The 13,398-nt window shown below is 61.8% G+C and overlaps 1 protein-coding gene across 1 annotated transcript in view; it reads right to left on the reverse strand.

Moving 5' to 3' along the window:
• The window catches only part of LOC140409441 (disintegrin and metalloproteinase domain-containing protein 12-like), a 587,674-nt gene that overhangs the window by 103,670 nt on the left and 470,606 nt on the right, over window positions 1-13,398 (reverse strand). Inside the window, exon 15 of the mRNA XM_072497874.1 lies at window positions 8,728-8,836. Coding sequence (XP_072353975.1) covers window positions 8,728-8,836 — 109 coding nt within the window. The remainder of the gene's footprint in view (window positions 1-8,727; window positions 8,837-13,398) is intronic.

Genomic DNA, 13,398 nt, shown 5'->3' on the forward strand with positions numbered 1-13,398 from the left:
GACGGGAGTTGGGGGATGGAGTGGTGACGGGAGTTGGGGGATTGAGTGGTGACGGGAGTTGGGGGATGGAGTGGTGACGGGAGTTGGGCGATGGAGTGGTGACGGGAGTTGGGGGATGGGGTGGTGACGGGGCGGGTGTTGGGGGATGGAGTGGTGACGGGAGTTGGGGGATGGAGTGAAGACGGGGCGGGAGTTGGGGGATTGAGTGGTGACGGGAGTTGGGCGATGGAGTGGTGACGGGAGTTGGGGGATGGAGTGGTGACGGGAGTTGGGCGATGGAGTGGTGACGGGAGTTGGGGGATGGAGTGGAGACGGGAGTTGGGCGATGGAGTGGTGACGGGAGTTGGGGGATGGGGTGGTGACGGGGCGGGTGTTGGGGGATGGAGTGGTGACGGGAGTTGGGGGGTGGGGTGGTGACGTGGCGGGAGTTGGGGGATGGACTGGTGACGGGGCGGGAGTTGGGGGATGAAGTGGTGACCCGAGTTGGGGATGGAGTGTTGACGGGGCCGGAGTTGGGGGATGGAGTGGTGACTGGAGTTGGGGGATGGAGTGGTGACGGGACGGGAGTTGGGGGATGGAGAGGTGACGCGGCGGGAGTTGGGGGATGGAGTGGTGACGGGAGTTGGGGGATGGAGTGGTGACGGGTGTTGGGGAATGGAGTGGTGACGGGGCGGGAGTTGGGGGATGGAGAGGTGACGGGAGTTGGGGGATGGAGTGGTGACGGGAGTTGGGGAATGGAGTGGTGACTGGAGTTGGGGGGTGGGGTGGTGACGAGGCTGGAGTTGGGGGATGGAGTGGTGACGGGAGTTGGGGGATGGAGTGGTGACGGGAGTTGGGGAATGGAGTGGTGACGGGGCGGGAGTTGGGGGATGGAGAGGTGACGCGGCGGGAGTTGGGGGATGGAGAGGTGACGCGGCGGGAGTTGGGGGATGGAGTGGTGACGGGAGTTGGGGGATGGAGTGGTGACGGGAGTTGGGGAATGGAGTGGTGACGGGGCGGGAGTTGGGGGATGGAGAGGTGACGGGAGTTGGGGGATGGAGTGGTGACGGGAGTTGGGGAATGGAGTGGTGACTGGAGTTGGGGGGTGGGGTGGTGACGAGGCTGGAGTTGGGGGATGGAGTGGTGACGGGAGTTGGGGGATGGAGTGGTGACGGGAGTTGGGGAATGGAGTGGTGACGAGGCGGGAGTTGGGGGATGGAGAGGTGACGCGGCGGGAGTTGGGGGATGGAGTGGTGACGGGGCGGGAGTTGGGGGATGGAGTGGTGACGGGAGTTGGGGGATGGAGTGGTGACGGGAGTTGGGGGATGGAGTGGTGACGGGAGTTGGGGGATGGAGTGGTGACGGGAGTTGGGGGATGGAGTGATGACGGGGCGGGAGTTGGGGGATGGAGTGGTGACGGGAGTTGGGGGATGGAGTGGTGACGCGAGTTGGGGGATGGAGTGGTGACTGGAGTTGGGGGATGGAGTGGTGACGGGACGGGAGTTGGGGGATGGAGTGGTGACGGGGCAGGAGTTGGGGGATGGAGTGGTGACAGGAGTTGGGGGATGGAGTGGTGACGGGAGTTGGGGGATGGAGTGGTGGCGGGTGGGAGTTGGGGGATGGAGTGGTGACGGGAGTTGGGGGATGGAGTGGTGACGGGAGTTGGGGGATGGAGTGGTGACGGGAGTTGGGGGATGGAGTGGTGACGGGAGTTGGGGGATGGAGTGGTGACTGGAGTTGGGGGATGGAGTGGTGACTGGAGTTGGGGGGTGGGGTGGTGACGAGGCTGGAGTTGGGCGATGGAGTGGTGACGGGAGTTGGGCGATGGAGTGGTGACGGGAGTTGGGGGATGGGGTGGTGACGGGGCGGGTGTTGGGGGATGGAGTGGTGACGGGAGTTGGGGGATGGAGTGGTGACGGGAGTTGGGCGATGGAGTGGTGACGGGAGTTGGGGGATGGAGTGGTGACGGGGCGGGAGTTGGGGGATGGATGGTGACGGGAGTTGGGGGATGGAGTGGTGACGGGAGTTGGGGGATGGAGTGGTGACGGGAGTTGGGGGATGGAGTGGTGACGGGACGGGAGTTGGGGGATGGAGTGGTGACCCGAGTTGGGGATGGAGTGTTGACGGGGCCGGAGTTGGGGGATGGAGTGGTGACTGGAGTTGGGGAATGGAGTGGTGACGGGACGAGAGTTGGGGGATGGAGAGGTGACGCGGCGGGAGTTGGGGGATGGAGTGGTGACGGGGCGGGAGTTGGGGAATGGAGTGGTGACGGGAGTTGGGGAATGGCGTGGTGACGGGAGTTGGGGGATGAAGTGGTGACGGGAGTTGGGGGATGGAGTGGTGACGGGACGGGAGTTGGGGGATGGATGGTGACGGGAGTTGGGGGATGGAGTGGTGACGGGAGTTGGGGGATGGAGTGGTGACGGGAGTATGGGGATGGAGTGGTGACGGGAGTTGGGCGATGGAGTGGAGACGGGAGTTGGGGGATGGAGTGATGATGGGGCAGGAGTTGGGGGATGGAGTGGTGACGGGACGGGAGTTGGGGGATGGAGAGATGACGGGGCGGGAGTCGGGGGATGGAGTGGTGACGGGGCGGGAGTTGGGGGATGGAGTGGTGACTGGAGTTGGGGGATGGAGTGGTGACGGGGCGGGAGTTGGGGGATGGAGTGGTGACGGGGCGGGAGTTGGGGGATGGAGTGGTGACGGGAGTTGGGGGATGGAGTGATGACGGGGCGGGAGTTGGGGGATGGAGTGGTGACGGGAGTTGGGGGATGGAGTGGTGACTGGAGTTGGGGGATGGAGTGGTGACGGGAGTTGGGGGATGGAGTGATGACGGGGCGGGAGTTGGGGGATGGAGTGGTGACGGGAGTTGGGGGATGGAGTGGTGACGGGGCGGGAGTTGGGGGATGGATGGTGACGGGAGTTGGGGAATGGAGTGGTGACGGGAGTTGGGGGATGGAGTGGTGACGGGACGGGAGTTGGGGGATGGAGTGGTGACGGGAGTTGGGGGATGGAGTGGTGACGGGAGTTGGGGGATGGAGTGGTGAGGGGGCGGGAGTTGGGGGATGGAGTGGTGATGGGAGTTGGGGGATGGAGTGGTGACGGGAGTTGGGGGATGGAGTGGTGACGGGGCGGGAGTTGGGGGATGGATGGTGACGGGAGTTGGGGAATGGAGTGGTGACGGGAGTTGGGGGATGGAGTGGTGACGGGGCGGGAGTTGGGGGATGGAGTGGTGATGGGAGTTGGGGGATGGAGTGGTGACGGGAGTTGGGGGATGGAGTGGTGACGGGAGTTGGGGGATGGAGTGGTGACGGGAGTTGGGGGATGGAGTGTTAACGGGGGTTGGCGGATGTAGTGGTGACGGGACGGGAGTTGGGGGATGGAGTGGTGACCCGAGTTGGGGATGGAGTGTTGACGGGGCCGGAGTTGGGGGATGGAGTGGTGACTGGAGTTGGGGAATGGAGTGGTGACGGGGCGGGAGTTGGGGGATGGAGAGATGACGGGAGTTGGGGGATGGAGTGGTGACGGGAGTTGGGGGATGGAGTGGTGACGGGAGTTGGGGGATGGAGTGGTGACGGGGCGGGAGTTGGGGGATGGAGTGGTGACGGGGCGGGAGTTGGGGGATGGAGTGGTGACGGGAGTTGGGGGATGGAGTGGTGACGGGAGTTGGGGGATGGAGTGGTGACGGGAGTTGGGGGATGGAGTGGTGACTGGAGTTGGGGGATGGAGTGGTGACGGGACGGGAGTTGGGGGATGGAGTGGTGACGGGGCGGGAGTTGGGGGATGGAGTGGTGACTGGAGTTGGGGAATGGAGTGGTGACGGGACGGGAGTTGGGGGATGGAGAGATGACGGGACGGGAGTTGGGGGATGGAGTGATGACGGGAGTTGGGGGATGGAGTGGTGACGGGAGTTGGGGGATGGAGTGGTGACGGGAGTTGGGGGATGGAGTGGTGACTGGAGTTGGGGGATGGGTGGTGACGGGAGTTGGGGGATGGGGTGGTGACGGGGCGGGTGTTGGGGGATGGAGTGGTGACGGGAGGTGGGGGATGGAGTGGTGACGAGGCTGGAGTTGGGGGATGGAGTGGTGGCGGGAGTTGGGGGATGGAGTGGTGACGAGCCTGGAGTTGGGGGTTGGAGTGGTGGCGGGAGTTGGGGGATGGAGTGGTGACGGGAGTTGGGGGATGGGGTGGTGACGGGGCGGGAGTTGGGGGATGGAGTGGTGACGGGAGTTGGGGGATGGAGTGGTGACGGGAGTTGGGGGATGGAGTGGTGACGGGAGTTGGGGGATGGAGTGGTGACGGGAGTTGGGGGATGGAGTGGTGACGGGGCGGGAGTTGGGGGATGGAGTGGTGACGGGAGTTGGGGGATGGAGTGGTGGCGGGGCGGGAATTGGGGGATGGAGTGGTGACGGGAGTTGGGGGATGGAGTGGTGACGGGAGTTGGGGGATTGAGTGGTGACGGGAGTTGGGGGATGGAGTGGTGACGGGAGTTGGGCGATGGAGTGGTGACGGGAGTTGGGGGATGGGGTGGTGACGGGGCGGGTGTTGGGGGATGGAGTGGTGACGGGAGTTGGGGGATGGAGTGAAGACGGGGCGGGAGTTGGGGAATTGAGTGGTGACGGGAGTTGGGCGATGGAGTGGTGACGGGAGTTGGGGGATGGAGTGGTGACGGGAGTTGGGCGATGGAGTGGTGACGGGAGTTGGGGGATGGAGTGGAGACGGGAGTTGGGCGATGGAGTGGTGACGGGAGTTGGGGGATGGGGTGGTGACGGGGCGGGTGTTGGGGGATGGAGTGGTGACGGGAGTTGGGGGGTGGGGTGGTGACGTGGCGGGAGTTGGGGGATGGACTGGTGACGGGGCGGGAGTTGGGGGATGAAGTGGTGACCCGAGTTGGGGATGGAGTGTTGACGGGGCCGGAGTTGGGGGATGGAGTGGTGACTGGAGTTGGGGGATGGAGTGGTGACGGGACGGGAGTTGGGGGATGGAGAGGTGACGCGGCGGGAGTTGGGGGATGGAGTGGTGACGGGAGTTGGGGGATGGAGTGGTGACGGGAGTTGGGGAATGGAGTGGTGACGGGGCGGGAGTTGGGGGATGGAGAGGTGACGGGAGTTGGGGGATGGAGTGGTGACGGGAGTTGGGGAATGGAGTGGTGACTGGAGTTGGGGGGTGGGGTGGTGACGAGGCTGGAGTTGGGGGATGGAGTGGTGACGGGAGTTGGGGGATGGAGTGGTGACGGGAGTTGGGGAATGGAGTGGTGACGGGGCGGGAGTTGGGGGATGGAGAGGTGACGCGGCGGGAGTTGGGGGATGGAGAGGTGACGCGGCGGGAGTTGGGGGATGGAGTGGTGACGGGAGTTGGGGGATGGAGTGGTGACGGGAGTTGGGGAATGGAGTGGTGACGGGGCGGGAGTTGGGGGATGGAGAGGTGACGGGAGTTGGGGGATGGAGTGGTGACGGGAGTTGGGGAATGGAGTGGTGACTGGAGTTGGGGGGTGGGGTGGTGACGAGGCTGGAGTTGGGGGATGGAGTGGTGACGGGAGTTGGGGGATGGAGTGGTGACGGGAGTTGGGGAATGGAGTGGTGACGAGGCGGGAGTTGGGGGATGGAGAGGTGACGCGGCGGGAGTTGGGGGATGGAGTGGTGACGGGGCGGGAGTTGGGGGATGGAGTGGTGACGGGAGTTGGGGGATGGAGTGGTGACGGGAGTTGGGGGATGGAGTGGTGACGGGAGTTGGGGGATGGAGTGGTGACGGGAGTTGGGGGATGGAGTGATGACGGGGCGGGAGTTGGGGGATGGAGTGGTGACGGGAGTTGGGGGATGGAGTGGTGACGCGAGTTGGGGGATGGAGTGGTGACTGGAGTTGGGGGATGGAGTGGTGACGGGACGGGAGTTGGGGGATGGAGTGGTGACGGGGCAGGAGTTGGGGGATGGAGTGGTGACAGGAGTTGGGGGATGGAGTGGTGACGGGAGTTGGGGGATGGAGTGGTGGCGGGTGGGAGTTGGGGGATGGAGTGGTGACGGGAGTTGGGGGATGGAGTGGTGACGGGAGTTGGGGGATGGAGTGGTGACGGGAGTTGGGGGATGGAGTGGTGACGGGAGTTGGGGGATGGAGTGGTGACTGGAGTTGGGGGATGGAGTGGTGACTGGAGTTGGGGGGTGGGGTGGTGACGAGGCTGGAGTTGGGCGATGGAGTGGTGACGGGAGTTGGGCGATGGAGTGGTGACGGGAGTTGGGGGATGGGGTGGTGACGGGGCGGGTGTTGGGGGATGGAGTGGTGACGGGAGTTGGGGGATGGAGTGGTGACGGGAGTTGGGCGATGGAGTGGTGACGGGAGTTGGGGGATGGAGTGGTGACGGGGCGGGAGTTGGGGGATGGATGGTGACGGGAGTTGGGGGATGGAGTGGTGACGGGAGTTGGGGGATGGAGTGGTGACGGGAGTTGGGGGATGGAGTGGTGACGGGACGGGAGTTGGGGGATGGAGTGGTGACCCGAGTTGGGGATGGAGTGTTGACGGGGCCGGAGTTGGGGGATGGAGTGGTGACTGGAGTTGGGGAATGGAGTGGTGACGGGACGAGAGTTGGGGGATGGAGAGGTGACGCGGCGGGAGTTGGGGGATGGAGTGGTGACGGGGCGGGAGTTGGGGAATGGAGTGGTGACGGGAGTTGGGGAATGGCGTGGTGACGGGAGTTGGGGGATGGAGTGGTGACGGGAGTTGGGGGATGGAGTGGTGACGGGAGTTGGGGGATGGAGTGGTGACGGGAGTTGGGGGATGGAGTGGTGACTGGAGTTGGGGGATGGAGTGGTGACTGGAGTTGGGGGGTGGGGTGGTGACGAGGCTGGAGTTGGGGGATGGAGTGGTGACGGGAGTTGGGGGATGGAGTGGTGACGGGAGTTGGGGGATGGAGTGGTGACGGGCGGGAGTTGGGGGATGGAGTGGTGACGGGGAGGGAATTGGGGGTTGGAGTGGTGACGGGGCAGGAGTTGGGGGATGGAGTGGTGAAGGGAGTTGGGGGATGGAGTGGTGACTGGAGTTGGGGATGGAGTGGTGACGGGAGTTGGGGGATGGAGTGGTGACGGGAGTTGGGGGATGGAGTGGTGACGGGGCGGGTGTTGGGGGATGGAGTGGTGACGGGAGTTGGGGGATGGAGTGGTGACGGGAGTTGGGGGATGGAGTGGTGACGGGAGTTGGGGGATGGATGGTGACGGGAGTTGGGGGATGGAGTGGTGACGGGAGTTGGGGGATGGAGTGGTGACGGGACGGGAGTTGGGGGATGGAGTGGTGACGGGAGTTGGGCGATGGAGTGGTGACGGGAGTTGGGGGATGGAGTGGTGACGGGAGTTGGGGGATGGAGTGGTGACGGGAGTTGGGGGATGGAGTGGTGACGGGAGTTGGGGGATGGAGTGGTGACGGAAGTTGGGGGATGGAGTGGTGACGGGAGTTGGGGGATGGAGTGGTGACGGGACGGGAGTTGGGGGATGGAGTGGTGACGGGAGTTGGGCGATGGAGTGGTGACGGGAGTTGGGGGATGGAGTGGTGACAGGAGTTGGGGGATGGAGTGGTGACGGGAGTTGGGGGATGGAGTGGTGACTGGAGTTGGGGGATGGGTGGTGACGGGAGTTGGGGGATGGAGTGGTTACGAGAGTTGGGGGATGGAGTGGTGACGGGGCGGGAGTTGGGGGATGGAGTGGTGACGGGAGTTGGGGGGTGGGTGGTGACGGGAGTTGGGGGATGGAGTGGTGATGGGAGTTGGGGGATGGAGTGGTGACGGGGCGGGAGTTGGGGGATGGAGTGGTGACGGGAGTTGGGGGGTGGGGTGGTGACGGGAGTTGGGGGATGGAGTGGTGACGGGAGTTGGGGGATGGAGTGATGACGGGGCGGGAGTTGGGGGATGGAATGATGACGGGAGTTGGGGGATGGAGTGGTGACGGGAGTTGGGGGATGGAGTGGTGACGGGGCGGGAGTTGGGGGATGGAGTGGTGACGGGGCGGGAGTTGGGGAATGGAGTGGTGATGGGAGTTGGGGGATGGCGTGGTGACGGGAGTTGGGGGATGGAGTGGTGACGGGAGTTGGGGGATGGAGTGGTGACGGGGCGGGAGTTGGGGGATGGAGTGGTGACGGGAGTTGGGGGATGGAGTGGTGACGGGAGTTGGGGGATGGAGTGGTGACGGGAGTTGGGGGATGGAGTGGTGACGGGAGTTGGGGGATGGAGTGGTGACGTGAGTTGGGGGATGGAGTGGTGACGGGGAGGGAATTGGGGGTTGGAGTGGTGACGGGGCAGGAGTTGGGGGATGGAGTGGTGACGGGAGTTGGGGGATGGAGTGGTGAAGGGAGTTGGGGGATGGAGTGGTGACGGGACGGGAGTTGGGGGATGGAGTGGTGACTCGGTGAAAGTTAGTGGGTGAGCTTAGTGATAGAAACATCCATGCTGTAAACATCTATAACTCTATGTTCTCCACTGAGCTCTGATATGCTTCACCCGATGCCCATGTCTCTGTATTTACATCATGTATTTATGTTTACCCTTTTTTTTCCCATGGATGGAATGATCTGTCTGGACTGTACGCAGAACAACATTTTTCAGTGTACCTCGGTATACGTGACAATAAACAAATCCAGTCCAATCTATGGAGCACTGTGCTTTCAATTCTGCACATTAATTGCAGTTACTTCTGACAATCTTAACCACTGTCCCATTGGCTCTTCAGGCTGTACAGCTGCAAGGCACATCCTCCAGACATTGTTACTTACTTTATAGAGCAACTGACAAAAGAACCATCTTCTTTCCGGCCACAATTTCCAAATTCATTTCCCACGATGTTCATGTACCAGTAACACAAAATGGGACTCGGGGTAGCATCTAAAAAGGCAGACAAATTAATGAGTTCGACAAACACCAGTTTGCATTTATTTAGCGCTTTAAACATGTAAAAGAACGCACGTACTATCTTTCATGTGAGTACACTTCAGCCATTATCATAGCGGTCTACATCCCACCCCAGGCTAAACTGAAGGCGGCGCTGGACGAATTGTACAGTTATAAATAACAACGAAACAGAACACCCGGAGGCCTTGTTCATCGTGGCCGGAGACTTCAACTAGGCCAACCTCAAGAGTGTACTGCCCAAGTTCCACCAGCACATCTCCTGTCCCACCAGGGGCGACAACACTCTTGACCACAGCTACTCCAAAACAAGGCCCCTACCGGTCTATCCCCCGACTACACTTCGGAAAATCGGACCAGAAGCGGTGCTCCTTCTCCCAGCAGAAGCTGAAGCGAGAGAATCCGGTTCAGAAGGTCGTGGAGTGCTGGTCCGAGGCAACAGAAGAGCTCTTACGTGACTGCTTGGAGTCAGTGGACTGGTCCATATTTAAGAACTCAGCGACTAACCTAAACGCGTATGCCACCACCGTCACAGACTTTATCAGCAAATGTGTAGACGACTACGTGCCAAAGAAAGTAGTACATACGTTCCCCAACTGGATACCATGGCTTAATCGGGAGATTGACTCCCAAACGGAAGGCGAGATGTGATCAAGTCAGGCAACCCTGACCTACAGAAGAAATCCAGGTACGGCCCCCACAAAGTCATCAGGGATGCCAAGAGACAATATCAGATCAAGTTAGAGTCACATTCAATCGTCACGGCCTTGACATCGATCGCAATGAAGTTCTTCAAGAGGTTGGTCATGAGATACATCAACTCCATGCTCCCAGGATGCCTAGATCCACTGCAATTTGCAGAGCGTCGCAATCGGTCCACAGCAAACGCCATCTTCCTGGCCATAAACTCATCCCTGGAGTATCTCCCTGGCCCTACACTCAACCCTGAAACATCTCGACAAGGACGCCGACATCAGACCCCTATTTATTAACTACAGCTCCGCCTTCAACACCATAATCCCCGCCAAGCTCATATCAAAGACTTGGGTGTGAAGCAGTGACTGGGCCAGAGTTGGGGGTGAAGCAATGACTGGGCGAGAGTTGGGGGTGAAGCAGTGACTGGGCGAGAGTTGGGTGTGAAGCAGTGACTGGGCGAGAGTTGAGGGTGAAGCAGTGACTGGGCGAGAGTTGGGGGTGAAGCAGTGACTGGGCGAGAGTTGGGGGTGAAGCAGTGACTGGGCGAGAGTTGAGGGTGAAGCGGTGGCTGGGCGAGAGTTGGGGGTGAAGCAGTGACTGGGTGAGAGTTGGGGGTGAAGCAGTGACTGGGCGAGAGTTGGGGTGAAGCAGTGACTGTGCGAGTTTTGGGGGTGAAGCAGTGACTGGGCGAGAGTTGAGGGTGAAGCGGTGACTGGGCGAGAGTTGGGGGTGAAGCAGCGACTGGGCGAGAGTTGGGTGTGAAGCGGTGACTGGGCGAGAGTTGGGGGTGAAGCAGTGACTGGGCGAGAGTTGGGGGTGAAGCAGTGACTGGGCGAGAGTTGTGGGTGAAGCAGTGACTGGGCGAGAGTTGGGGGTGAAGCAGAGACTGGGCGAGAGTTGGGGGTGCAGCAGTGACTGGGTGAGAGTTGGGGGTGAAGCAGAGACTGGGCGAGAGTTGGGGGTGAAGCAGTGACTGGGCGAGAGTTGGGGGTGAAGCAGAGACTGGGCGAGAGTTGTGGGTGAAGCAGTGACTGGGCGAGAGTTGGGGGTGAAGCAGAGACTGGGCGAGAGTTGGGGGTGAAGCAGTGACTGGGCGAGAGTTGGGGTGAAGCAGTGACTGGGCGAGAGTTGGGGGTGAAGCAGTGACTGGGCGAGAGTTGGGGGTGAAGCAGTGACTGGGCGAGAGTTGGGGTGAAGCAGTGACTGGGCGAGAGTTGGGGGTGAAGCAGTGATTGGGCGAGAGTTGGGGGTGAAGCAGTGACTGGGCGAGAGTTGGGGTGAAGCAGTGACTGGGCGAGAGTTGGGGGTGAAGCAGTGACTGGGCCAGAGTTGGGGGTGAAGCAGTGACTGGGCCAGAGTTGGGGGTGAAGCAGTGACTGGGCGAGAGTTGGGGGTGAAGCAGTGACTGGGCGAGAGTTGGCATGAAGCAGTGAGTGGGTGAGAGTTGGGAGGAGCAGTGACTGGGCGAGAGTTGGGGGTGAAGCAGTGACTGGGCGAGAGTTGGAGGTGAAGCAGTGACTGGGCGAGAGTTGGGGTGAAGCAGTGACTGGGCGAGAGTTGAGGGTGAAGCAGTGACTGGGCGAGAGTTGGGGTGAAGCAGTGACTGGGCGAAAGTTGGGGGCAAAGCAGTGACTGGGCGAGAGTTGGGGGTGAAGCAGTGACTGGGCGAGAGTTGGGGGTGAAGCAGTGACTGGGCCAGAGTTGGGGTGAAGCAGTGACTGGGCGAGAGTTGGGGTGAAGCAGTGACTGGGAGAGAGTTGGGGTGAAGCAGTGACTGGGTGAGAGTTGGGGGTGAAGCAGTGACTGGGAGAGAGTTGGGGTGAAGCAGTGACTGGGCGAGAGTTGGGGGTGAAGCAGTGACTGGGAGAGAGTTGGGGGTGAAGCAGTGACTGGGTGAGAGTTGGGGGTGAAGCAGTGACTGGGAGAGAGTTGGGGTGAAGCAGTGACTGGGCGAGAGTTGGGGTGCAGCAGCGACTGGGCGAGAGTTGAGGGTGAAGCAGTGACTGGGCGAGAGTTGGGGGTGAAGCAGTGACTGGGCGAGAGTTGGGGGTGAAGCAGTGACTGGGCGAGAGTTGGGGGTGAAGCAGTGACTGGGCGAGAATTGGGGGTGAAGCAGTGACTGGGCGAGAGTTGGGGGTGAAGCAGTGACTGGGCCAGAGTTGGGGTGAAGCAGTGACTGGGCGAGAGTTGGGGGTGAAGCAGTGACTGGGCGAGAGTTGGGGTTGAAGCAGTGACTGGGCGAGAGTTGGGGGTGAAGCAGTGACTGGGCCAGAGTTGGGCGTGAAGCAGTGACTGGTCGAGAGTTGTGGGTGAAGCAGTGACTGGGCGAGAGTTGGGGGTGAAGCAGCGACTGGGCGAGAGTTGGGTGTGAAGCGGTGACTGGGCGAGAGTTGGGGGTGAAGCAGTGACTGGGCGAGAGTTGGGGGTGAAGCAGTGACTGGGCGAGAGTTGTGGGTGAAGCAGTGACTGGGCGAGAGTTGGGGGTGAAGCAGAGACTGGGCGAGAGTTGGGGGTGAAGCAGTGACTGGGCGAGAGTTGGGGTGAAGCAGTGACTGGGCGAGAGTTGGGGGTGAAGCAGTGACTGGGCCAGAGTTCGGGGTGAAGCAGTGACTGGGCCAGAGTTGGGGGTGAAGCAGTGACTGGGCGAGAGTTGGGGGTGAAGCAGTGACTGGGCGAGAGTTGGCATGAAGCAGTGAGTGGGTGAGAGTTGGGGGTGAAGCAGTGACTGGGCGAGAGTTGGCATGAAGCAGTGACTGGATGAGAGTTGGGAGGAGCAGTGACTGGGCGAGAGTTGGGGGTGAAGCAGTGACTGGGCGAGAGTTGGGGGTGAAGCAGTGACTGGGCGAGAGTTGGAGGTGAAGCAGTGACTGGGCGAGAGTTGGGGTGAAGCAGTGACTGGGCGAGAGTTGAGGGTGAAGCAGTGACTGGGCGAGAGTTGGGGGTGAAGCAGTGACTGGGCGAGAGTTGGGGTGAAGCAGTGACTGGGCGAAAGTTGGGGTGAAGCAGTGACTGGGCGAGAGTTGGGGTGAAGCAGTGACTGGGCGAGAGTTGGGGCAAAGCAGTGACTGGGCGAGAGTTGGGGGTGAAGCAGTGACTGGGCGAGAGTTGGGGGTGAAGCAGTGACTGGGCCAGAGTTGGGATGAAGCAGTGACTGGGCCAGAGTTGGGGTGAAGCAGCGTCTGTGCGAGAGTTGGGGGTGAAGCAGTGACTGGGCGAGAGTTGAGGGTGAAGCAGTTACTGGGCGAGAGTTGGGGGTGAGGCAGTGACTGGGTGAGAGTTGGGAGTGAAGCGGTGACTGGGCGAGAGTTGGGGGTGAAGCAGCGTCTGTGCGAGAGTTGGGGTGAAGCAGTGACTGGGCGAGAGTTGGGGGTGAAGCAGTGACTGGGTGAGGGTTGGCGTGAAGCAATGACTGGGCGGGAGTTGGGGGTGAAGCAGTGACTGGGCGAGAGTTGGGGGTGAAGCAGTGACTGGGCGAGAGTTGGGGGTGAAGCAGTGACTGGGTGAGAGTTGGGGGTGAAGCAGTGACTGGGCGAGAGTTGGGGTGAAGCAGTGACTGGGCGAGAGTTGGGGGTGAAGCAGTGACTGGGCGAGAGTTGGGGGTGAAGCAGTGACTGGGCGAGAGTTGGGGGTGAAGCAGTGACTGGGCGAGAGTTGGGGGTGAAGCAGTGACTGGGCGAGAGTTGGGGGTGAAGCAGTGACTGGGTGAGAGTTGGGGGTGAAGCAGTGACTGGGCCAGAGTTGGGCGTGAAGCAGTGACTGGTCGAGAGTTGTGGGTGAAGCAGTGACTGGGCGAGAGTTGGGGTGAAGCAGTGACTGGGCGAGAGTTGGGGGTGAAGCAGTGA

The sequence above is a fragment of the Scyliorhinus torazame genome, chromosome 3, assembly GCF_047496885.1.
Source record: "Scyliorhinus torazame isolate Kashiwa2021f chromosome 3, sScyTor2.1, whole genome shotgun sequence".
Taxonomy (NCBI): domain Eukaryota; kingdom Metazoa; phylum Chordata; class Chondrichthyes; order Carcharhiniformes; family Scyliorhinidae; genus Scyliorhinus; species Scyliorhinus torazame.